The sequence below is a fragment of the Rhinolophus hipposideros genome (genome assembly GCF_964194185.1).
Source record: "Rhinolophus hipposideros genome assembly, chromosome: 4".
Classification (NCBI taxonomy): domain Eukaryota; kingdom Metazoa; phylum Chordata; class Mammalia; order Chiroptera; family Rhinolophidae; genus Rhinolophus; species Rhinolophus hipposideros.
Window position 1 is genome coordinate 107278463 of NC_138050.1, and position 26243 is coordinate 107304705.

The 26243-nt window shown below is 48.7% G+C and overlaps 1 protein-coding gene across 4 annotated transcripts in view; it reads right to left on the reverse strand.

Annotated features, from left to right (window-relative positions):
- DLGAP2 (DLG associated protein 2) overlaps nucleotides 1-26243 on the reverse strand; it is a 434439-nt gene that overhangs the window by 169209 nt on the left and 238987 nt on the right. For 2 of the 4 annotated variants that reach the window (XM_081045531.1, XM_081045532.1), the window contains exon 4: nucleotides 25756-25788. The exons of the other annotated variants lie outside the window; for them this stretch is intronic. In XM_081045531.1, coding sequence (XP_080901657.1) covers nucleotides 25756-25788 — 33 coding nt within the window. The remainder of the gene's footprint in view (nucleotides 1-25755; nucleotides 25789-26243) is intronic. 4 annotated transcript variants of the gene reach the window in all.

Below are 26243 nucleotides of genomic sequence, written 5' to 3' on the forward strand. Positions count from 1 at the left end.
AACTCAGCTTCTCATTTCATGGGCAGCGTGGCTAAGTGCTGCACAGTCACCATCTCTGTACAGGGCCAGATGACGCGTGCCTCTGATGGTTCCTCTGAATGATCAGTTGTCCCGCATTGAAACTGGAAGCAGCTAGAAGTGATTAACTGAGGGCACACGGCTGAGTGTACGCACAGCCAGCCTTCCTCCTGGGCCCCCACTCATTCCACAAGCGTCGGTGCTGCCCCAGGCCCACAGAACTGCACAGAAGCGTGAGACGCCACTGCGTGGCTCACGGCACAGACACTTACTGCTCTCAGTCCGGAGGCTGGACACCCGCGATGGGGCTGGCAGACCCAGTGTCCAGTGACGGCCGGCTTCCTGGCTCATATGCACAGGCCTGACAGTTGAGTGTGCAAGTCTCCACCTACAACTGTGGATTCATCTACTCCTCCTTGTACTTCTCTGCCTAATCGATTCTGACTCTCATGGGTGACTTCTCGCTGTGTTCTCATGTAGCAGAAGGAGTGGGAGGGCTCTCTGGGGCCTCTCCTGATGGGGCACTAATCCCATCGTGTGGGCTCCACCCTCCTGACCTGACCACCGCCCAGAGGCTCCGCCTCCTGGCACCACCCCCAGTGGGGTAGGTTTCAACATGTGCATTTTGGGAGACACAAACATTTGGTCCACAGCACTGCGGCACTCTGCAAAACAATGACGTCACTGAAAATGAGTGTGCAGCCTCGACCCGAGGAGAGCAGGTATCACCTAAATTAAGTCCCTTGCTCTCCCACCAGCAGTTATCACCACCAGACACCCGTCACCACCGCTTCCTCTTGCCCCCCAGCATCTGTCTTCATGTAAAAATCACCCACACAAAACAGACGTGCGCAATCCTCCCCGACGTCTGTCGACGGTGAACATGCCTACATGTGGCTGAGTCCGCAGGTCCAGGGGCTCAGACCCTGCACTGCAAAGCAAGGACGGGCCTTGATGGCTCCTGCCACACGACCTCTGAGTTTTGCATTTACATTTATGTCTACAATCTACTTTGGGTGCATTTTTGTAAAAGGTGTAAGATCTGTTTCTCAGTTTATAGTTCACAGATGGTTATACCATGGCGAATGTTCCAGGTGAGCTCGAGAAGAATGTGTGTTCTGCTGCTGTGGGAAGAAGCAGCCCAGAGATGGCCACTCTCCCAGTTGGTTGGTAGTGGTGCTCACTGATTTTCTGCCTGCTGGCTCTGCCCACGTCTGATAGTTGAGTGTGCAAGTCTCCACCTACAACTGTGGATTCATCTACTCCTCCTTGTACTTCTCTGCCTAATTGATTCTGACACTCTGTGGCTAGGTGCAAACGTACTAAGAATTATTGTGTCTTCTTGGAGAACTACTCGTTTCTCTTTAGGTAGCACCAGTAGCTGGAAGCCTCCAATCACGTGAAGGAGGTTCCCCTTCTGGTCCTAATTCTCTGAGGGCTTTTATCATGAAACTGTCTACGATTCTGTCAAATGACTTTTCTGAATCAAATGACATGTTCAGGGGTTGGTTTTTTTCCTTCTTTTAATGTGGTGTTGATTGATCGTTCTTCTTATGCTGAACCACTTTTGCAGTCCTTGTTTATTTTCAGAGTTCCCCCCACCCCGGGTTTTATTGAGATAGAATTCACTTGCATCTCTTGAGTAAATCCCACTTGGTGACATGTCTAATCCTTTTAACAAACTGTAGCGTTTGGTTTGGTAGTATTTGGGTGAGGGTTTTTGCATGAATATGCACAAGGGGCATTGGTCTATAATTTTCTTCCCTTGTGATGTCTTTATTTGGCTTGGGTGGCAAGGTAATTTTGGCCTCAAGAATTGTGTTAGGAAATGTTCCCTTCTCTTCTATTTTTTTTTTTTTTGGAAGAGTTTGAAAAGATTCGGTGTTAATTGCTTCTTTATGTTTGTAGACTTTACCAGTAAAGCCATATGGCCTTGGACATTTCTTTTCTGGGAGGTTTTGTTTCCCCCTCATTTGATTTCATAACTTGTTACAGGTCTTTTGAGATTTTCCATTTCTTTTTCAATCAGTAGGTAACTTGCCTTTTTGTAAGACTTTGTCCCATTTCATCTGGGTTATCTAATTTGTTGGTGTATAGTTGTTCATAGTATTCTCTTATAATCCCTTTTATTTCTGTATCGTCTGGAGTAAAGTCTCTACCTTTACTTCTGATTTTAGTTGTTTGTATCGTCTCTCTTTTTTCTTTGTCAATCTAAAGTCTTTTTAAATTTTATCTTTTCAAAGAATCAGCTTTTTGTTTAGTTGATACTCTGTATTGTTTTCTATTATCTATTTTATTATTTCCTTCCTTCTGCTAGCTTTGGTTTTCTCTAGTTTCTCAAGGTGTAAAAAGTTTGGTTATTTGGTTGAAATCTTTCTTCTTTATTAATGTAGGTTATTAGTTTCCCGCTGAGGACAACCTTTGTAACATCCCATAAGTTTTGGTTTGTTGTGTTTTCATTTGTCTCTAAGTGTTTTCTAGCTCCCCTTGTGATTTCTTCTGTGATCCACTGGTTGTTTAACACTGTATTGTTTAATTTCCACATTTTCTACTTTTCTTTCTGTTACTATTTTCTACCTTTATTCCACTGTCATCAAAAAGATATTTTTATAATTCCAATCTTTTACAATGTATTCAGACTTGTTTTGTAGCCTAACATATGGTCTATCATGGAGAATGTTCCATGCGCACTTGAGAAGAATGCATATTTTGCTCTCGCTGGGTGGAGTGTTCTATATATGTTATATCTAGTTGATTTACATTATTGTTCAAATCCTTGTTTCTTAACTGACCTTCTATCTAGATATCTTATCCATTATTGAAAGTATATTCAAGTCTCCAACTATCATGGTTAAGCTGTCGATTCCTTTTCTCAATTCTGTAAATTTTGTTTCATGTATGTTAGGATTCTGTTGTTTGGTGCATATGTATTTTAAATTGTTGTATTTTCTTGATGAATTGACAATTTTATCAACATATAAATGTCCTTTGTCCCTCATTTCCTCCATTAATGCGTTTTGTGTTTAATCGATTTCTTTTGTAGTGAACCGTTTTGATTTTCCTTTCATTTCCTTTTGTATGCATATGTATATATTTTAAGTTATTTACTTCCTTGATAAATTTAGTATGTTAGGATTACATTTATCATCCTAAATTTATAACAATCTAGTTCAAATTGGTATAAAATTAACTTCCCAGCATACAAACCCTCTGCTCCAATACAGCTCCATTCCTCTTGATGTTTTTCACAAATTCATCTTTACACATAGATTTATAATGATCCCTTGTGCATCTGTCTTTTAATTACTACAGAAAATAACAAGTGGAGTTACAAACCATAAATACAATAATGCTAGCTTTCACATCCATGTGTTTTTTACATTTACTAAAGATCTTTTCTTCAGATAGCTTTGAGTTACTGTTTACTGTCCTTTTATCTCAACCTGGACAATTCCCTTTAGCATTTTTTGTAGAGCAGGTCTAGTGGTACCAAAATCCCTCAATTTTCTTTTTATATGAGAATGTCTTCATTTCTCCTTCTTTTTGAAGGGCAGGTTTAGTGGATATAGACTTCTTATGTGACAGTTTCCTTCTAGCATTTTAAGTATCACCCCATTCTCTTCTGGCCACCATGGTTTCTTTGAGAAATACTTTGCATGTGATGAGTTGCTTCTCTCTTGCTCTTTTTAAGATTTTTATTTTTTTGTCTTCCAGTGGTTTAGTTATAATGTGTTATTGTGTAGGTCTTTCTGTGTTTATCCTACTTGGGATTCACAAATAGTTTTTGACTATTATTTCTTCAAATATTCTTTCTGCTCCTTTCTTCTCTTTCTGGGACTCTCACAATGTGTATGTCAGTCTGCTTGTTGATGTCACATAGGTCTATTTGCTCTCTTCACTTTTCTTCATTGTTTTCTTTTTGTTCCTCAGACTATTATTTCAGTTTTCCTATATTGAAGTTTGTGTGTGCTTTATTCTGTATGATCAAATCTGCTGTTAAATCTGTTGTGAATTTTTCATTTTAGTTATTGTACTTTCCTTCTCTAGAATTTCTATTTGGTTTTTATAATTTCTACATATTATATTCTTACTTTGTTCACACATTGTTTTCCCAATTTCCTTTAGTTCTTTAAACATATTTAAGACAATTGTTTTTACAAATCTTTGTCCAGTAAGTTCAATGTCTAAATTTCCTCAGGGCTGATTTCTTTAAATCTACTTTGTTGCTCTGAATACTTCTTTTGTGTCTTTTTATGTCTTGATTTTTTGGTTGAAAATTGGACATTTGAAGATTGTAATGTGGGTAACTCCAGAGCCCCTCCCTCAGGGTTGGCTGTTTTTGACTGTTGAAGGCTATAGTAGTGTTTTTAGTGACTTTCTAAATTTTATTTTTGCAAAGACTGTATTATTTACTCTATATGGTCCCAAAAGTCTCTGTTTCTAGGCTTTTGTCCAGGTAGTGTTTTCACAGTGACTTCCTTGAATACCAGGAGAGAAAAAAAAATCCCCAAAGGACAAACAAAGAAAAACATCTTCCTTAGTCTTTGCACATTTTCTCTGTGCTGGGGGCCTCCTCCAACACCTAGGTTTGTAATGAGCCTAAAGGTCAACCTGAAGTGAAAACTAGAGTCTTGTCATGTCTTTTCTGAGCATGCATATTGATATGGGTATCCGTGTGGCTTTCTAAATTTTCCTGTACAATCGAATGCTTTTTAGTGTTTGTTAAATACACATGGCATAAAATTTGGTGAGTGGGTGGGGCCAAGGCAAATAAAAATTCCACAGTTTTCTTACCATTTTTAAGTTGCCCTTTTCTTAATTAAGCATTTGCTTGGCTGCTGTTGCTGTAAACGTTTGACTATTTTCCAATGTTCTGACAAAGTTGTTTCTGACTGCTTCTGCTTGCTGTTTGATGTTTCTGTGGGTGGATCGGCACGTGAAGCTACTTACTCCACCGTCTCTGTCACTCTCGTGCATCTTCAATTTCCCTTCAAAGAGGCTGTGTCGGTCCCAGAAGGAGCACCTGAGGCCTTCACCAGTGTGGTGCATTAGGAAATGTTTTGATCTTTGCCAATTTGATGAGAAAAATATAAAACACGTCATAACAATATTTCTTTCAACTTTCATCATTAAAAAGGCTGGGCATCTTTTCATGTTTAGAAATCAGTATTACATATTTATATAGTGAAATATGCACCACTCAGCAATGTAGCTAAATGTAGTTAATATACAGAGGAGCACTGTGCCGTGCAGTTCATTAAGTGCCATAAGCATGGTCCCTTGTGACCCTGACGCTAAACAGGAAGGGTACATGCAGAAAGGAGCATGAGGGAATCACGGGAGCAGAGGACACACCCATGTAGAACACGGACATTTCACAGAAGTGGTGGCATTGAAACTGGCATGACCTGGGCATATGAAGATTCAGCGAAGGCAGACATGACTCAGGATGGCCACCTGTGCAGCTGCCCTCCACGGGGGTTAAGAACACGGTGGACAAGAGCAGAGATCACGCACCAAAACCTGATTTCAGAGGCTATTTCTCTCAGGAAAGGAAAGGTCTCTGTGTCTTGAGACAGCAGGGCCCCACTCAGAACAGAGTCTCTTATATTCTGGAGCAAATGACCTTCTCATCTTGGACGGTCAATGTGAGTTGCTGTCTTTGGGCTCTATGGCTGCAGCCAAGTGTCCTGTCCGTAACCAAGTGTCCTGGCCGTGCGTGCCATTGCTCCTGTAATGAAGGGCTCGAAGCCAATTAAATGAGGGCTTTAAAACTGCAGTTATCGTTGGGCAGGGACTAGTAAACCCTGGGTGAAGTGACTTACCCTGTAAGGTCCACACAAACATTTTGATCTAACAACTGTCCCCAATGAAACAGCAGCTATTAACCATGGAAACAAACAAACAAAGAAACAACCACAAACTAATCTTTGAGAGGAGGCTAAATTCAGGGGTAATTTGCTCACTTGCTAATTATAATCCAGAAAACTGAGCTCAGAATTAAAAAATATATTAATAGTCTGAAGACCAATTAATTATGTATTGCTTTGTTAGAATCTGTGGAGACTAGCAAAGAAAAATAATACACTTTCTTTAAAGAAACACAAATATTATTAGACCTACACATAGAAAGCAACGTGTGATAACAACGGTATCTACTGCTGGTTGTCATGGTTATATTCTGTACCAGACACTACACGGCATTCTTTCATGCAAATCTTGTATGGTTGCCCGTTTTCTGAAGGGGTAACGGAGGCCCAGGGAGGTTAAGTACCAACAGAACTTGTCAAGGGCAGAGCCGGAATTGTAACTGGTACTTCTTAAGGTCCATACCACTGTTTTAAACAAAGATACACAATTAGGTGACAGATTGACATCTCGTGTAAACTGTGAGGACTCATTATTTTCAGCAAAATGTGAAATTAATACAATGATCTAAATCAAATGGGCAGCACTGGAGACCCACAGCTCAGTGCTCCTGGGAACCGTACAAACAGCAGGTCCTGAGAATTGAGGCCAGCCGGGACCAGGGACCTCACATGTGCTTTTCTCATTTCCAAACCTCCGGAAAGCAGATGGATTCTATTTTCATTGTTTCCAAAGGGAAACTAAACTCAGAGTCGCTAACTCACTTACCATGGTCAGAGCAGGCAGTGGCAGAACATACTTTGAACCCAGTGTCACCTGGCTCCAAAGTGCAGGCAACCCCACCCTGCTGTGCCCCCAAGGGGTGGGCCTGGCAGGAGCTGGAAGGCCATCTCTGCCCTGGGGCTCACCTCTGGGGGCACCTGCCATGTCTCCCCACTGACAGGACACCTCCACCTAACCACCCTCAGTTACAACAGTCCAGCTCACAGCTATCTTACTTCAGCTGCATGTGTATGTAATTATTACCTATGATCTGTCTTCTCTGAGTGAATGACATGTGATCATATCAACTACGATTTCAGATACGGGCCTTTTCAACTCATCTGGTAGTGCCAGAGGCTATTAGGTGTGTGTTAATTAATAATAATGGTGACCCATAAAATCCTGATGTGTCTGTCGAGTGACCCGAAATGCATATGCGGCGAATGTCCCTTAGCTGTCGGCGTTATTCCCCCTTGCGTTTCCCTCACCCCTTGCTTCAGTATCTCCCCTGAAGCTCAACTGTTCCATTACAAGTATTTTTACACTTTATTTATTTTCAAAGTACAGTCATATAAATTTACTTAATTGGATTATGAAAAGAACAATTGTACTCATTCCTTTTCTTGCTCTACTTTCTTCTTTAAAACAGGAATGGATTAATGTTCTCAGTTGTTAATCAACTCTCACTGCGGCTGTTTTCCTTAGACATCCTTCCGCTATGAGCTTTTACTGCTTGTTTTTGGTGCAGGTGTATTATCAGTCATTTTAAAATCTCATTTGCTACTTTCTTCATCGTGAGAGCCAGGGCAGCTCTCCTGTCACTCATTTGCACAGGCCTCCCCGCCTGAATAGCTTTGCTGCGGGCTCCCCTGCGAGGCTCGGTTTGCACCACCTGGCCCACTGGACTGGGGCTCAGGGAACCACGTTGCAGGTGAGTCGGCCCCTCACCAGCCCTATGCTCCTTCCGGCAGGACCTGGTGGCTAATACAGAAGCTCCTAGACATATTTTAGTTCCCTTTCAAGGACAAACGATATAACCTTTCTTTTGGCTTAAATGGACATTTCATGACGATTGCAATGGCCTCTGCACTGGAAAACGCACCAGAAAACTCTCTCCCCTGCTCCTACCACCTGACCTTGGCAAGCTGAGAAGTACAGCACCTGGAAAAGTCAGAGTGGCTAAGCCATCTTCTGGAGTCCTCATTCTCCTCACATAGGGGAAAATGGCAATTTTTCTGTAAGAAAAATGTAAGAGTGCATGAGGGGCTCCATTTACGAGGAAGATAAATGTGCCTTAAACCCATCTCTCTACTGCAGCACACGATTCCAGGCCATGAGGATACCGCGTCGCCTCCACAGAACTGGCCTCACAGGACAAACGCGCACGGTGATGGTAAGAACCAGATGTGACTTCATCAACCTCGTGAGTAAGGAACACGGTCCCTATGCCCAGAGGCTGGAGTGGGGAGGAAAGTGGCACCTAAAACACACACTAACGGTCGTGTACTTTATGTATCTGGTGGGGAGGCACCGCCAGACACCCCAGCCCTCTGTCCCCAAGACTCTCTCTGCTTAGGGCTTCTTGCTGATTCTCAAGCATCTGTGTGGGGGGAGAGGGACTATTTTAAAAGCATAGACAGAGGATCTTTACTGATTCTCCATTAATAAAAAGTTGGATTTAAAAAAAAAATAAATTGCTACAGCTAAGGAATAACACCAGGGATTAGACAATGTGTCACGATCTAGGCCACCAGTCCTGTAAGACACTGGTTTTCAGTATCACAGGTACTGCCCATTGCACCTGAAACCTCAGGGTAAAGATGCCACCCCGTAACCCTCCTCCTCCTATTTCATTGGCTGTTTCTGCTCCCAAGGACGTTCTGTCCTGCTCAAGGTGGAGTCCAAGAGCAGCTGAGCAGCCATTTAGCTGTAAAAGGCACATCCTCCCAGGCTGGGATAAAGCCAGCGAAGGAACTGCCATCCTTGATGACAGAATTCAGTGAAAACAGATGCTTTACTCTAAGTTTCCTACAATCATGGCAGAGCTGAAAGCATTGCAGTCAGGAGGTTTTAGAGAGCCAGTACTAAAGAGCTGTGACCTGTGGGGCAGACTGGCTTCCTGGGAGATTCCTGGCAGTGGGCGCCCCTGGGGATGGGTGGGGAGAGGACAGGCTTTGTGGTGAGAGCTGCACGGGGGCCCCAGACCCACAGCTGCAGGGGGGGGGGGTCAGGGCCTTGGCTTCCATCATCCACAGAAGGGACAATATGACTAATTTTATAGGACTGTCTGGTGACCAAACAGAACAGCTTCCTTCTGTGAAATGTTTAACACAGTTTTGGACACGTCATCAACAAACCATAGCTGTCTGTCTGCCCTGTTGCCTCCCCGACCACACCCGCCCACGCCCCCAACACCCACGTACACGTGAGCCTGGGAGACGTGTTCAAGGAAGAGAATACCCAGCTGTTTCCTTTTGAAATTTGTCATTTAAGCTTTGTGAGGTTGTGATGAGTACGCAACACTGCCCACGTCTGATGTGCAAATCTCCATGGACTTGGAGCTGTGCACACACCCGGAATATGGTCACCACAACCAAAGTGTAAACCCCTCTACCAGCTCCAAAGCAATTCCCATGTTCTTGTGTGTGCGTGGGCATGTGTGTGTGTGCATGTGTGGGGGGGATGTGTGTGCATGCATGTATGTGCGTGTGCACACGTGGGAATGTGCATGTGTGCATGTATGTGTGCATGTGTGGGCATGTGCACATGCATATGTGTGCATGAGGGCGTGTGTGCATGCATGTATGTGTGTGTGCCCACATGGCAATGTGTGTGTGTGCATGTATGTGTGTGAGGGCATGTGTGTGTGCATGCATGTGTGTGCATGCTTGTGTGTGTGCATGTGGGAATGGGTGTGTACATGTATGTGTGTGAGGGCGTGTGCGTGTGTGCATGTATGTGCGTGTGCATGCATGTATGTGTGTGTGTGCACGTGGGAATGTGCGTGTGTGCATGTGCACGTGCATGTGTGTGCATGTGGGCATGTGTGTGTGTGCGTGTGTGCGAACACGTACCACGGGACCGTGCTGCCAGCACACCATGAAGCACACAGAGTAGTGCTGTTAATGGGACCTGCAGGGCCTGCTCGCTGCGCGCGGCACAACTGCTGCCTGACACCCAACTCCCCGCTCCCCTCCCCACCGCGCTGGCTGCCACCCTAGTTATTAATTCACCCCGGAGTCTTGATTTAATCATTACCCAAAGCGAATTACCCGTGTGTGTGAGGCTTTTGGGAAGCCCCCCCCTCCTCCCGCACAGGTGCTGGGCAGGAGGGCTGCCTGTGGGCTCTGCCATGGCCAGCTCCCACACAAGGGAAGCTGAGAGCCAGGTGTGCCTGATGGGAAGGGGCTGGGCAGCACGACGACATCACAGCATGGCATCGTGCCAATCACTTCCTTCCCTGTAGTACTCAGCACAACCTGCAACGGCCTCTTTCTCTGTTGGTGCAGGGGGAAATCAGCAAGGTCCTCACTCATTTCACAGTTGCCCCTCGTCAGGCATAGGTGCCTGGCGCGTGGCAGAATTGGGATCACTGTGACAGGAAAGCAGACAGAAAGCATGAGCATCGAGCATGTGACTTCCAAAGTGGCCGTGACACTGATCTAAGCTCTTCACCTCGAAAGAGAGCTTTGTCAAGAACAAAGGGCCAGAAGAGCCTCTGACTTCCGGTACTTCCTTGTCTGTACCAAGAGCAAAGCTCGAGAGAACACTTTTCAATGTGAGTAGTCCGTAGGCAGAAGTGAGAGCACAAGTCCAAGTTAGGAACCTTCGCTTGGAAAAAAACTAGAGACCTTCCGGCTTGAGAAAGCAGGACAGGTGTCATGTCCACGGCAGGGGCTGGAAAGCTGCATGTCCTTGCAGGGGCGGCGTGGCCGGGAGTCAGAGGACGGGCAGGGGCAGCAGGGCCACTGCCCGTCTCGCGAGGGCGCTGGGTCTTCTCACACACCTGCGTGGTCCAGGCGAGCATTCTCAAGACCGAGCCACGTGAGAGCAGCTGAGCTGAGTGTCACAAAGTCAGTTGTTTTATTTCCCCAACCTCACTGGCTGGAACTGTCAGCTCAGGACGTAGACGAAGTCACTTGGGGAAAGTACAGAAACTGTACCCTACTGTGCACACTGGGCTGTTGTTGATTTTCTGTCTCCCCAGTTCTGGGGGCCCCTCTTGTCCATGGCGTAGCGCGAACAGAACAGACCAGACCAGGCTGGCATGTGGTTGGCACTCAGCAAACACTGTTTTATCCACAAGTGACGGCCTTCCTTTTGTGTCCAGGTCAGAGTCCGGGTGCTGGGCGGCAGTGGCAGTCGGACTGTCGTTCTCTTATAGAAACACAACGCCTGGTCACCAACTCTTGGGTTTATCAAGTGTCTGTCATGCATTGAGCAGAGCGAGGCCGAGCAGCACAGACGCACTCCCATGTGTGCACCCAGTGTTTCCCCGCCTGAGATGAGGCCACGTTTCCCAGGCTCTGGTTGAGGAGGTGTAGTTAAACCCTGTTACACATCCGATACGTGCAGAGCCGTGTTTCAGCAAATGCCACTGGAGGGAGGGGACTTGAGTGGCAGAGTCCACGCCTGGTCCTGCCCACGCCTCCTCCTCTAACGACCTACCTTCCAGCCCAGACATCACCCATGTGGGCCGGGGCCACTAGGGCAGGCATTACGGAAGTCTCGGCCTTGCAGGCTGCTGTGGACAGAGCTGTGACCCCCACCCCAAATCCCTAATCCCCAGGTGGCTGCACGCAGAGTGCCTGGCCTGGCAACCTGAGCTCACTGAGGCAGCCCCCGACTTGTCTTTAACATTTTACTCACACGAGGAAGTCACTTCAGACCCGGCCTCACCCACTTCCCTGGGCAGCCCAGGGTTACAGACGGCCGCTTACAGTCACCAAGTTTTGGGTTAGACAACACTTTTCTTCTAAGAAGCTCACAGCACGTGAAAAGGATCATTTCAACGTACAAGCTGCAGGCGTGGGGGACAGCCCTGCCAAGCCAATGGCCTCGTGTGAGCCAGTCTGCTCGTAGTTGAGCTGAAGGGAATCTAATCCTTAAAACTGCGTTTCCATTACTACGGAATACTTTCTCCTTGGCCTTTATGTTACACTTGTGCAACTTTGTGTCTGTGAGATGATCAGAGGAAATGATTCCTAAACACTAGAGATAGGCACGCGCCCCCCGGGGTTCACGCCCCGTCCCTCCATGGGGGGGGCACGCTGCACAGCAGCAGTCCACCTCCCTCCATTCCACGGGGCCAAACCACTGATGTGCACCAGTGGACGGGGAGGGGCACGCGTGTCACTTCCTGGCTGACGTGGCCGCTGCCGGCCTGCCATGCACTCGGGGTGAGGAAGCGACCTCCAGAGGACAGCAGGCCCCCACGTGCCCACTAGGGGCTGTGGGCTCCAAGGACGCAAGAGCCCAGGCTGCCGTATGCCCCGGCGTCTACGACGTGCTGCCAAGGTGACTGGGGTGGTATCTGCTGGCGGGCAGAAACGAAGCTGGATGAAGGGCATGTGGGAAGGTGGCACCCAGTCTCATTGCCACACCTGAGGGCACATGGGCTGGTGACAGGCGGCCAGGCTCTTCTAGTGTGTGTGACATGGTGACACTGACTCCTGTCGGATACTCGCCTCCTCCAGTTATTTCCTTCACTTCTGTGAGCCAGTTATGTCCCCCGAATTAACCGCGATTATTTGTTTTTTATTTATTCTCGACTGAATTAAGTTCACGATCTCATGGTAAGATGTCAATTAGTATCACGCTCAGTGTAGAAATTACATTTTCCTGCACAAGAAGTAACCACAAACCCAGTGCCTCAAAACGAAAACTGACTTTTATTCTCTCACACACGTTGCTTTAATGGGCTGTCCGAGTACTAAGAATCTATACGGACAGTAAACAGCTGTTGAGTCCTAAGTAAAACCTCAGCGCAGTACGGACGCCCAGTGCTCTGCATCCTGGGGGCTGTGCGGGCTGCCGGCACGCACACTCATCCCCCAGCCCACGGGGCATCAGACAGGTGAGAATTCCTCACCAACGGTCTCGGTCACTCATCAGGGAAACGGGAAAACGGCTCCTGAGAAGGGACACAGTAGCAAGGTCACCGGCCACCCACCACAACAGAGGACAACGTGACTCAGTGTGGCTTCTGCAACATTCTGACGGGAAAGTGACATTTTCTGCCACAACAAGACAATGTTCACTAATTGAGTGTGATGTGACCAAAAAAAGCCAGTTCCTGTGACAGACCGGTAAAGCATGCCACACGTGACGGCAGAGAAGTGGGGAGGCAGGGCCCTGCCTGGTGACTGATGGCACCTCCCACCCAGCTGCCCTCCCGCCAGGTGGGATCCCAGCCTCGCAAATATCCAACAAAAAAAGACTTTCAAGAACTGGAGAGATCGTGGCACTCAATTGTCCTCTGTTCCAACTGTTAATGGCTGTTTGTCCGTAGCAGTGAGGGTGGGGGCAGGGCTGGGCCCTGGGTCTCTCACTCCTGAGGAATTCTAGGGGGGGCAAGTGAGAGTGTTTTCTGTTCAAATTGGGGGACACCACAAATAAAGTCCAGCATGCAATGAAACAGAGAAATGTAGATTACTTTAGGAAAAACTCCAAACTCAAAGAAAAAGGGAAACGTTCTATACCATTAATCCTGCTGAGAGAAACTGCACAGGAAGGTGGCAGAAAGGAAAACGAGTAAAAGGTGCATCCCCAGAGGGAGCTGCCTGTGTTCCCTGCTGGGGTGGGGATGCTGCGTCTGTACCAGGAGTGTGTGCGTGTGTGTGTGCGTGTGTGTGTGTGCAAGAGAAGCACAGAGAGGGAGAGAGATGGGACCGAGAGAGAGAGTTGGCAGTGGGGCAGCGCTCACGTGGGTCTTCCCCCACAGCCTGGTGAGGCTCCTTGCTCAGCCCTCCCTTGGCTCCAGCTGGCCGGGACACACAGGAACATGCACCAACCACCGACCTACTTGCCCCACACATTCCGGACAAGACACAAGATAAATAAAGCACAGCCCCCCGTGGAGGGGGCGGCCTCAGGGGACACAGCCTCTGAGGAGACTCACTGGGTGCCCCACAGGCAGAGGAGGACACCCAACAGCTCGCACCCAGGAGAAAACCTGCTAGGCCATAAGGCAGCTCTCGTCTTAACTTTTTCAGGACCCTCCGTACCGTTTTCCATAGTGTCCGCACCGATTTGCAATCCCCCCAACAGTGCACAAGGATTTCTTTTCTCCACATCCGCGCCAACACTTGTTTGTTGATTTATTGATGATGGCGATTCTGACAGGAGGTCGTATCTCATTGTGGTTTTTATTTGCATTTCTGTGATGATCACTGACATTGAGCGTATTTTCATATGTCTGTTGGCCATCTGTATGTTCTTTGCAGAAATGTCTACTGAATTCCTCTGACCATCTTTTAAATGGAGTGTTCGGATGTTTTTGTTGTTGTTTTTTGCTATACACTTGTATGACTTCTTTATACATCTTGGATATCAGCCCCATATCAGATACATGATTTGCAAGTATTTTCTCCCTTTTCAGTGGGTCATCTTTTCATTTGGTTGATGGTTTCCTTTTTTGTGCAGAAGCTTTTTAGTTTGATGGAGTCCCACTTGTTTATCTTCTGCTGCTTGCTTTGCAAATTTATGCAGTTAAAATAGATTCCCTGAGGTGAAAAAAGGTTCACTCATTGTGAATATTCTATTCTTTCAGTCTGAAATGGAAGAAATCCCTTACGTGTAACAGTCATGGGGGGGTTACACATAAGGGGACATCTCTGCACAAATATTTCCTATAGTCTCCTCCCCAGAGAAGACTGACAAGTACTCATGTTTTCATAGAATGAAAGACTGCAGGTTTCTTCTAGCTGTAAGCCTCTCAGTGTCATGGTATCGTCATCACATGGTTGTTTACCAAATGTTGTAACTGCATATGAACAAAATACAGATGGGATGGTTACAGCAATCAGGGAGAGAGTACAGAGGAAGGTATTTTATCCCCAAATACAATCAGCTATGTGGGTATCTCTTTTCTTCAATAACCCTATGATTTGACTAAAGAAATATATCATCCTTATTAAAGCCTGGATCTTAAAGATTCATCGCATTACTGACAGCTGCAATAAGCAAATGAAATGGTATCAAGGTATTTTTCAGTTAGCATAAGGATTTAATTGTACTGGAATTTATTTATTCTTCCTGGCATTTATTCCTTCAGCCAACAACAAGAAAAGTAACTGAGTATCAGCTGTGCTCCAGACGATACAGACGACATCTAACGTGGAAGGAGTTGAGGCTCGTAGGGCCAAGGATCATTCGTGCCTTAAAATTCTATCCTAATGCCTGGACGCAGGACTGAAGAGATTGGAGAAAGTACGTAGCCTTTCTTTTGACTCTTGTATTAAATAAACTGGAACCCTGAGGATTGGTGGTATGTCCAAGGTTGTCCAGCTCCGTGGTGGCAGAGAAAGAAGGGAACACAGCCCCTCACGTCCAGGAGCCCCTGGGTCCCAGCCCCTGTCGCTGCCCCAGTGCTGGTCCTTCTCAGCATGAGTGGAAAACAGAAAGAGCGTGTCTGCTGCGTGGTGGACTGGAAGAGACCATGAAAGACAACTACTGACTCAGGCAGATTAAGAATAAACGTTCATTTGTTTTCTCAGCAGATTGCTACCTCCCACCCCTATCTACCTTCCTCCCAACCCCCAGTTTACCAGAACTGTGGTAAATTAACTGAAACTCAAGAGGTTTTTCATTGTGAGTTGTGACGATTCCCAGGACCTGCCCACTTCTCTGTCACGCACGTCACATGCCCAGCAGCTCGGGGACATGACACCCACAAGGGCCTTGTCCTTGTGGCAGAGCAGCAAGGGCAGCGGCTCGCGGGCTCGCCACTGACCCAACACGACCCCCTGAGCTAGCGCTACTGCTTCCTGTCCCCGGGAAGGCCCCCACTCTGTTCATGTGCCTGGTAGCATGCGGGCAGAATCACCTCTTTTCTAATCATTTCTGTAACCTGCTGCCTCCTGCTCGGAGTGGCCGTCCCTGGGCACCCCTCCCCGCCCATCGCCGGATGCTTCTCATTCATCAAGTGCTTGCAGGCGGCTTTCTCCCGACAGACACCCCTTCCCTGCTGTGCTCCTGTCTGCATCCGGTGCTGGGACCGCCCAGGGACACCGGCTGTCTGCATCTCTGCCAGACAATCACAACCAAGTCACAAGCTTCCCAGCAGGTGGCAGGTGGCTCTACTTATAGGGCTGTGTCATCCCTTCAGGACAGCACAAAGCCTGGGTTACAGGTCACTCCTGTGTTCTAAAATCCATTAATGAAGTCACCACACTTTGAATTAACAACTGGATTTCTGGGTTCTAGAATCTACCCTAAGGAATAATCATAAAGGAGTGCACAGATAAACCAATGAATATATTCATGAATGTATAATTTATATTAGCAAAAAGATTAGAAACAGCTTAAAATTCCATTAAAAGGGGATTAAGCCAATAAATCACAGTGGAGCAGCACAACAGAATAACACATGACCACTAAAGTGGTGTCTCGAAGCGTATTTGATGGTGTGAAATAGAGTTCACAGTTCACAGGGAAGTGGAAACGCAGAGAGTAAGTTTATAAAGCTTTTTTTGTAGAATTTGTTAAAAGGAGACACAACATTTCAAGAGCCATGTGGTGTCTAGCTGTTAATCAGAGTTCAAAGTAAGAAGCCCGTGAACACGGAGCAGAAGGTGCATGGAGAGCGCGGGGTGTCGGGCGGCCGGGGCTTATGTGTTGTGTAGAGAATGAACTCATAATACTGAGGAAAGGCTATGAGGTGCCTGTGTGAAAATTGGAAATATTCATTAAACGACTAGAATATGTATAGCTTGGTTTTATTATAAAGAATCATAAAGGGACGCTCTGTCCCACGCTCCCCAGTTGTACTGCATGGCTGTAGTCTTTGTAGTAAGGTCTAGATAAAGCGTTTGGACAAATAAAACACGTATGGCAAATGAACATGTGCACAAAGAATAGCACTGATTTTTAACAAAAAACCTATTTTATTCTAGTCCTTAGAGAGCTCTCCGAAGTTTCTTATTTTATATGGAATTTCATGTATTTTTCCCTTTTTAGTTCAAACAGAGTTCCACAAGCCCTACAGTGACAGTTAGGTACTTCGACCCTTTCCCGTAAACTTACAGTGAGCACAGCTTTTCATCCTCTTTTGTCAGGAAGCTGAGGAGAGAGAGGAACTCAGGTCACCAGGAGTCCTGCCTGCATGTGGCTCTGAGGCCCAGGGCTGGTGAGAGGGAGGTGACTCCATCGGCTGAGGCGTCCGGCAACGTGTGCCTTACATGTCCCAAGCGAGGACGTGGCAGGTGGGTGACAACTGAAGTCTCCCACGGGCGCAGTCCGAGGAGCTCCCCCGCCCCACACTACACACCCGATGGCCTGGCACCAGGGCCCACAAGTACTTGGGGGGCGCGGGCCCCCTTCTGAACCAGCTGACCACATCCATCCGGACAAGCAACTGCCCCCCAGGAACAGCCCCTGTGGCCGCCAGGAGCCACCGTTCACTCGTTCTCGTCACTGCCGACGCCTCCACTGCACCCCACGCCCGGCATGTGACCACTCCGCCCAACACCGCACGGCCGCGCAGCCCCGCAAATTCCCACGCGCGTTCCTGCTTCCTTCGGGCCACGTGGTCGCGCGCGGGGTGCCCACGCACTAATTCTGCGCGGGAGGGTGTTGCTTCCAAGGTGGTTCTACAAAGGAAAAGGCTGTGAAAACTCCATCGTTTGCCACTCACAGCGCTGCGGGTCGGAGGGAACAGCGACAAGCCAGCTGTGACCACGGGCCGTTGGTCACTCGGGACTTCAGAGCGAGGGTCCCTCACCTCCGTGGGCCCCTTCACAAGACCAGTGGTGCCTGAAACCCAGCCCAGTTAGCCACAAACACGCCTGAGCAGAGCAGGCATTACAGGGGGGTCACTGGTGTCCCCGGGTCCGGTCACCTCCACCCTGACCCCAGTGACGGATGCTCGGCCCACGAGGGGCGGCCCCTCACGCACGTTCTCCGAGAAGCGTGGACCCGGGCTGAGCTCCTCCCGGGCCGGAACACCGCGAAGCCCGCGTGGACGCCCAGGACGGAGGTGCCACGGGACGCGGGGGCTGGTGACCTGCGGCCACAAAGGGGGGGCGCGCAAGGCGGCGGGCGGCGCGCGGCGCCCCGGTTTCTCCGGGCTGTCCCTCGTGTCCCTGCTCTGTCCCCACGCGCCAGACTGGGGGGCAGGGCTCACCACACCCCCGCGGGCAGGCGCCTGCGTCTTCCCAGGTCCAGGCCCGTCGGCGGCGCTCCCGGAACCCCACGCACAGCTCAAGTGCCGAGTGGGAGACGCAGGAAGGCACGTCCACGCTGCGCGAAGGCGACCTCGCGGAGACACCGCGTTCCCTGCGCTCCTGGGGCCCCAGGAGATCAGACGGGGGCCTGGGGGACGGCACTGTCAGCAGGCGACCCGAGGACACTCAGGCTGTGGGTTTCGCGCGCGCCGTGGGACGGCGCGGATGCTTGTCACCTTCAGAACAAAGTTCTGGCTTGCAAAGCGGTGACACCACCGGACCACGGAAGGTGAGGGCGGTCGCCGGCCTCCCGTGACATCTCCCTCCTGAGCCATGTTTTCAGGGTTTCAAAGGGCCTGCGCGAGCCGCTAAGAGGGGCTCTGATCTGGCTCCTCGTCACCCTCCAAGTCCAGGGCGGGTGTGCCTGTCTGTGTCCCCGACATGCTCCAAATGCGGCAACACGCACGACTTCAGCAACATAAGACGCGTGTCTAAACCACGAACCTGAACCCTGATACTTAAATTACTTGGTGACGAAAAGTGAAAAATTTACTGATTCCTCGAGCAAATTAGTGAGGTGAAATTGTTTCGACGCCAGCTGAATGCTTGGATCTCAGATACTGCGTAATCTGAAAGTATAGAAACGTGTGCATCTTACAGCGCACTGCACAGCTGTGACCGTCTCCGACACCAGTGGTACACGCCATTCAGCCCATCTCCACTCGCTGTCATCATACTCGACAGCTGTGGCTTCACCCCTGACTCCAGGCGAAGCTAACAAAACTGCCTTTGTTGGTAACAAGACCAGAGAGCCGATGGTCATCTTTACGCATTTGACTGGAAAGGACAGGACAGAGGTGCAAAGAGCTCTGCGGGCGCAGTGGAAGGTAACGGTGCAAGTGACACGGTCCCTGGGCTCCAAGTGTGGACATACCAAACCAGTGCGTGGCCCGGGTGGCAGCAGGCTTCTGCAGAGCAGGGAGAGTGGAGGGCAGCCCGAGGCATGGTCACGGGTGGGCGTGGACCTCAGCCCCAGGGGCGTGTGGCTCCTGATGGGGAGGACACGGTCCCACCAGGCAGACAGCGGGCCAGCCCCGCAGGCATTCCCCAGACTCTGCCTTTGTTAATACAAAGCATCACTTCTCCTCTCCCCCAGCCATGCAAACCCTCACCTCTGCTGAGACAGTGAAAGCAAACCATGCTGTGTACTGTCGATGCTTTTCTCTATGCTCATCACGCACACGCACACGCACACACAAGCACACTCACTATCCCCACGCAGCACTCCTCCTCCTCTGTCCCTCACATCACGTAAACCCTCCCCAGCCGAGTGCACTCAGGGACCATCAATCAGTATGTGGTGAGCAGCGCGTGGAGGGGACCCCTTACAAGTGGCTAAATGGGGTTGGGAAGGCAGGTTCCGGAAAGCTTAGGAGATTCTGAGTGGGGAATTCAGCCACAGACGAGGGACCTTGACACCATTTGAGGAAGGGAGTGACAGAATCGGACCTGTGCTTCAGAACTACAGGTACAACTACTAGGAAGCCTGGGGTGATGGGAAACTGTGTTCTCTGAGCTTTGGGGACCCCAGGAAGGGAGAGCAGAGAGGCCCCCCCAAGGGAGTGGTCCATGTGAATCTGTGCTCCTCTTGAAACCAAGAGGGTCCTAGTCTGTGCAAATACTTCCAGTAACAGCACGAATCGTTTGGGCACGCACTTGCTGAAATGCCACTTAAGCCACAAGTATAAAAGGACTGAGGTCATGCAAAATATTAACCACTGTGAACTGGGCAAGAACGGCGGGGGGTGGGGGGTGGCAGCGTGTTTACAGGGACACTGCGGCCAGGGACGTTCTGACAACTCTCGTGCTCTCACGATGACCAGCTCCTCCAGCGAGAGCCTGTGTGCTGGACCAGGGAGCCTCTCAACAGAAGTTTAGATTTTAGTTTCTCCTTGTAACCTCCTTCTCCTTCTCCTTCTCCTTCCCCTTCTTCTTTCTTTGAATATTTTGAGTCTATTCTAAGGTAGATGATTGTTTTAGCTCCTTAGAAAGCATCCTTTTATCATTAAATAATGACTTTATCTGTAAAAATACTTGTCATTTCTGTCATGCATCTTGGGTTTTCTGAGCCTCCCCTCTTTATCCCACCCCACACCGTGTGGTGGTGTCCTTACTCCCTTCATTTTCTCAGCAACTTTTAGGTTCCATTCCAAAGCCACCAGCATCTATTTGGATGACCACAAGCCTCCTGGAAACCACTGCACTGGGAGTAATCGGTTCATTCCCATGGAGATATTTAAGATTATTTTTATATTATGAAGTTTCACTTTACAACACATGGATGTGTTTTTATTTATTTGGTTTCAGTATCGGGAGTCTTTAGACCAAGTAGGCACAAGAAAGTTCATCAGTTCTGGAAAAATTGCAGCCTTTATTTGAGTAATGCCTCTTGTGTTTTCTTTATGCCCTTTAATTTCTCATTTAATCCAGAGAAGCCATCTTTCATGCATCTTAATTCCTGTTTCAAATCACCCTTTATGTTTTCATGGGAATTCTAGGTAATATTCTTACATCTATTTTCTAGTTTGGTCATTCTCTTTTCATCTCTGTCTAATCCACTTTATAACATATAGACACAGCAGTGAATTTAAATGACATTTCTTGTTTCTAGCTATTGTTTGTTTTTTAATGTCTTTTTTCATACTAGATATTTCTTTTATTCTGGTCCCTTTTTCTTTTGGAAATCTACTTAATAATTTCAAACATACCCAATATCTATAGTCTGTTACAGTCTGTCACGCCTAGCACTTTTGTTGCTCATTCTTCTGTCATGTCTCCTCACCCCCTTGAAGTTTCTTCATATGGGCTGTAGTATTTTATTGTATGTTTTTCTACGGGGCTGGGGTATCTAGTGGAGGAGTCACATGAATCTGTGTTGTCAAAGATAATTTGTGATTTTGATTCTGCCATAGCCCTTGGGTTCCAACAGAATCATAACTGAGCTGGAACAATGTTCACTCTGATTTCACCATGTGGCCCTTCAGCAGCACACAAGTAGTGGAGACTCAGATCGCACACCCACACCCCAGTGTGTGCTTCTTGTTGCAAGTTTACATCCACCCAGGACCCTGGAAGTGTGATAGGCTTTCTTTGGACTTCTTTGGGCCAGTGTTTTCTACAGACAGGGAAACCTACTGAGATTCAGGCTTCATTCCAGGGGCATCTCCCCCCACGCCTCGCGATGGCAACTGCACGTCTCACCTGCCTGAGTGTTACAGCTCTTCCCAATCCCAACATCCCTCCTGGGTGTTGTTTCTCAGGGGCTATGGCAGTTTTGACGTATGCTAGCCTTCCAGTTATCATTCTTTCTTAATTCTCGGGACCCAGGGGCTTCCCTTTCTTTCACTGAAGCTCAACTGAGCACTGAAAACAAATTCTGATACATATCACACAGCGAGTTTGTAAGTTTGTGGTGGGGGGGTGGGGTGGAGATGCCTCATCAGCTCAGCCTTCCATGCTTTCTGATGTCCTGCGTCACAAACTGTTAGGGGGAGAGTATCCCTCTCTTACCCCAGACACTCCAATTTCCAGTAAAACACTAGCCATTTTTAGGATATAGCAGACAGATGGCTGGAGCGGAGCTCTGTCTTCTCTCAAAAATCAGTTGAATTCCTTAGTCCCTAAGCAACACTAATTTTGTCTAGAGTGGTGGTACATGTTGGCAATGTAACAAATACTAGTTACATTCCACTAACCGTCTGAGAACGGAAATCAGTAAACTGCATTTTATCCAAAGCATACAATTTAAAAGGTACTCTCTCAAAATGAGGGGGGTAGCAGTTGTACTTGGAAAGAAGACAGCCTCCCTTTCCAGGGACCGGCATGGAAAGGGGCTGGGAGGGGGCAGAAATGTTTCTTTCGAAACCCTTTGACGCTCAGTTTCCAAAAAGCAACCTTATTTTTTCTCAGTGTGACGAGACCTTTCGATCGCAGGTGATACATATTCACTGGCACAAAACAGTATGAAATTTCCCTGTTTAGGGTCTGTGGGGAAATCGTGAATATTTGCATTTAAACATCAAGAACACTTGCTACTAACACAGCAAAGAACCTCCACTGTCTTTCCTTGAGGTGGGAAGGGGACAGGCAGAAACCCAGGCTTCTTCTGTCTATCAGTCTGTCAGTCTGTGTGTGTATGTCCAACGCCCCAACAACACAACGCAATTTGTGTCAGAGTTAAAAAAAAAAAAGGTTTAGAAAGAACATCTCATATGTTAAAATTTTTTTAAAAACCTCTATTTTGCTTCTGAGATGGGATTTCTACAAGTAACGCTTCCCAATCCCAGTGCACATTCATGTCACCACAAACGTCCACCGTTTTGAAGCTACAATCCTGAGGCCTCCTTCACTAAAAACTCTTTCATGCTAACATGTCCCCACATTTTATAGCATATCCCTTTTGTGCCAAATTTATATCGTAATAGTATATTTTACTTCTTACTTTTAATAGGGTTAAATAACACATCCAAGACATTGTTATCGCTCTGTCGTAGATTTTGAATAAGTTCTCACCCGGCCACGCACCAGCACCTGTGTTCCCACACCAGAAAATCTATTTGCCAGGAGGGCAGACTGAATCACAGAAATGTAAACAGACAAATCCATGAATTGACACGTGTGGTCCTACCCAATGTCCATAACTGTCCCCGTGGTCTTGTTAAAAAGCAGGTGGCATCATGTATCTGTCAGTACGGCTTGAAATGGATCATATACTCTCAAATTATTTTCCTATACAAAATTGATGGGTTGCATCATACAAAACCCTTAGGAGTACTTGAAATGTCAAGATAGAGTAACAAAATGGTCTTCTTGCCATATAATATCCAGTTATTGCCAATATCTAGAAAGTAACAGGAACCACTAGGAAAATGATACAAATTGAAACAGTCTTCTTATATTATTATAGCAAATTATTTTAACAAATAAGACTGTTGTTAGTAAAATTTAAACTTGTTTTTTTATTTTTTTATTTTTGGGGGATTAGGTGCCCAGCTAGTGAAACACTATCGTCACTCTATGCTTTCAGACGGCACAATAAAGCTGATTCACTAAAAGCCTCCTCCACTTTCCTGCTCCCCTGTCAAGATTCAGAGTTGAATTGTCTGCATATTCTGAATAGGAAAAAAGATACTAATCAATACACCCCATTAAACATTTCACCCCATAAAAGCAGTCGTCCAGATTTCAGAAACCTTGCCATGTATTTGCATATTGAAACTGTGATCTAGGTTTTATATACAATTAAAATTTTTAGTTCTATGAAAAACAGGCCACAGAATTACAGGGACCCATCATTGCAGAATCAGAGGTTTCTAGTATCCTGTAAACTTTGTTCCCAGTCTCACTGGCTTGACAGATACTATCATCTGAGACGATGCTAATTACTCAGTCTGCACCTCTCTCCCAGAGAAGTAATCATTAAAATGCAAATGGGGGTGCCCACTTCACTGGCCGAGCAGTGAAAGACTGCCAACAGCTTCCTGACAAGGAGGAGAGAAGCGAAATGAGTTGATGCCTTAACCTTCTGGATGTCACGAACACCAGGCGTCCGGATCTCGAACATTCTCTTTCCAGCCTCTGGCTCTGATCCTTTCTGTACGAAGGTGTTTATGAGTTAACTGATAGAAGCTGCCGAAAAAATTACTGAACAAAAAAGCTGATTTCAGATTCTACTCACTGCGCCCAGCCAGCTCTCACTTAGACTAATTACTTAAATTATTTAAAAATGTATGAATATTCATATGATAGTGCTTTTCAAAAAACACAGCACAGCTGAGACCATGCCATCAAATCATGCCTTGCCTCCCTCTCTGCTTTGGAGTGACTCCACCTGCTATCTGAACTGCCAAATTGCTTCAGAGATGCACAGCAGAGCGGAGACGGGGAGGGGCAGGCGGCAGCTAAGACGCCATCGGCCCATGTCCGCCTTCCCTGGACGGTCACCTGCCCCTGCCCGACCGGGCCAGCCCTCAGGGTGTCCTATGCTGACAGCTGGCCTCCGTTTTCCATGGAGTCGACTCGGTCTCACTCTACATAATCCTTGTATCTGCCCCCAGGGCAATAACAAACGTGTCTTCCCTCTTCTCACGACACTTTAACACTGTGGTTACGGCTGACAATCTGTGTGACGAGGACGCGGTGCCAGAGCAGGCTGCCGGGGAAAGCACGCCCGGCCCTGGCCAGAATGGGCTGGCTCTGCTCAGCCATCTGAAGGTGCTGGGCGCACGGGCTCTGGACCTGTGGCCAAGACGCTTGGGCACGGGTGCTGGGGGAGGCTGGGTGGCCATCAGGGTCAGCCTGGGGCCACTCCACGGTCGACGCCACTGCTGTGATGTCCACTGAGCGAGGACCCCCGAGGGAACTCTCCAGCCTGACTCAGCCTCAGCTCCCGACATGAGTGAGCTGACTTGTTGGGACCTAAAGCTGCTCTTATGACAGCAAACAGCAAAGCCCTCTCCACACAGCCCATGCAGCCATCCCAGGGAACGTGTATGTTCACAGAAACAACAGACGAGAACACATGCTGCCTTGCGGGCGAGCCGCGGTTTCTCCAGTGTACGCAGCGCATGGGAACTTCCCCCAGCAGTGTGCACGTGTGTGTGTGCTGTGTGTTGTGTGCGTGTATGTGGGTGTTGTAGGGATGACAGAATTAAACACAAAGACAGAGCAGGACACGCACGCTCCCTGTGTAGGGATGACAACCAACAGTCATGATGACAAGAAATAATGAAGTCCCCCAGTGCCTGCAGGATGGCACCCGTGGGTGAAGTCTCAGTCGGCCACGGCACTTAGCTCGCCCGGCGGCGGAACCACACCTGAGACCACCTGAGAGCACTGCCTTTGGCCCTGGAGATACCAGGGTCCCAGGTCTCCTGTTTCACATGGCAGCAAAGCTGAAGACTCGGAGCCTGTCACTGACGAGACCAGGGCTGGTTCTGTGCCTCATGTTCCTAAACCATGCAGGAAGAATTCTGAAAACTGTCATAATACGTCAAGTATGCAAACACTGGAGACACCGGGTTTTCATGGCATTTCCGTGGGTGGAGGAGACGTTCGCAGCGAGTGTGGGGAGGCTTGCGGAGCACCACACCCACCCCGCCAGCACCACGGGTCCCCACGCGGGGCAGGCCCGGCCGGGCTGTCTCCCCAGCTCCCTCAGGCTGTTCGGTTTCTAGCCATTCCGCCTGTATCTGCTGAGAGCAGACAACAAGGGCACAACTGGTGAATTCAGAGTCCCCACGCATGCAGCAGCTGTTCACCACCTTTCCTTCATCCTTTCTTATTCTGTCCTCAAAATGTGACATCAGTTTTGGCTTCCCCCGTTTCGGAGCCCACTTAACAGACCGTGTACTCGGAGGTGGAGCAGCGCGGCCGACGCCCGCATTCCCACGCGGAGGCTCCCGGCACCGGGCTGACAAGCACGCCCAACGGCCCGACGCTGACGCCTGTCGCCTGGGGAAAGCCACCGCCACCTCTACACCCGACACAGCAAAGGCGCTTGGTCGCGGCGCGGACATCAGCTTCCCTCCGGGCGGAACTCTCTGGGCCACGCTCTGCGCTGCCCACTTGACTGGCTTTTCCACCAAACACCCCGAGGAGGTTCCGCGCGCGCCCCGCGCCCCGCGCCCCGCGCCCCGCCGGTGGCTCCGACCCGCACACTCACCTTCCGGCTCCCCGCACAGCGCGCACTGGGACTCTGCGGAGAGAGACAGACAGGCGGTTACTGCGCGGCCCGCAGCCCCGCCCGCGGCGCCCCCCCCACCCCCACCCCCACCCCCACTCGTGGCCGAGCCAAGGCGCCCCCACCTCACGCCTGCACTAACTTTACTCCGAGAACTGCCGCTGGCGACTGGTTCCGCATCGCAGGTTTGTGCCGCGGCGATGCCACATGTACGCACGTGACACGGTTTCCTCCTGTGCGCGCTCAGCACACACCGACTGATGAAGTCAGAGCGGTGCGTGTTACCCCGTCATGTTAACGCCTAAACCGGCCTTACAGCTGCTCCCGCTCGCGGCCGGCACAAACGACTGGGCCAACGCACGCCTTTCATTTCTGTGCGGTCACTAACCCTGCAGGTGCTGCCTGCGTCCTCATCGGGAGGCCCGGAACAGACCGGCGTTTACACGTCACGCACCGTGGGACTGGGCACG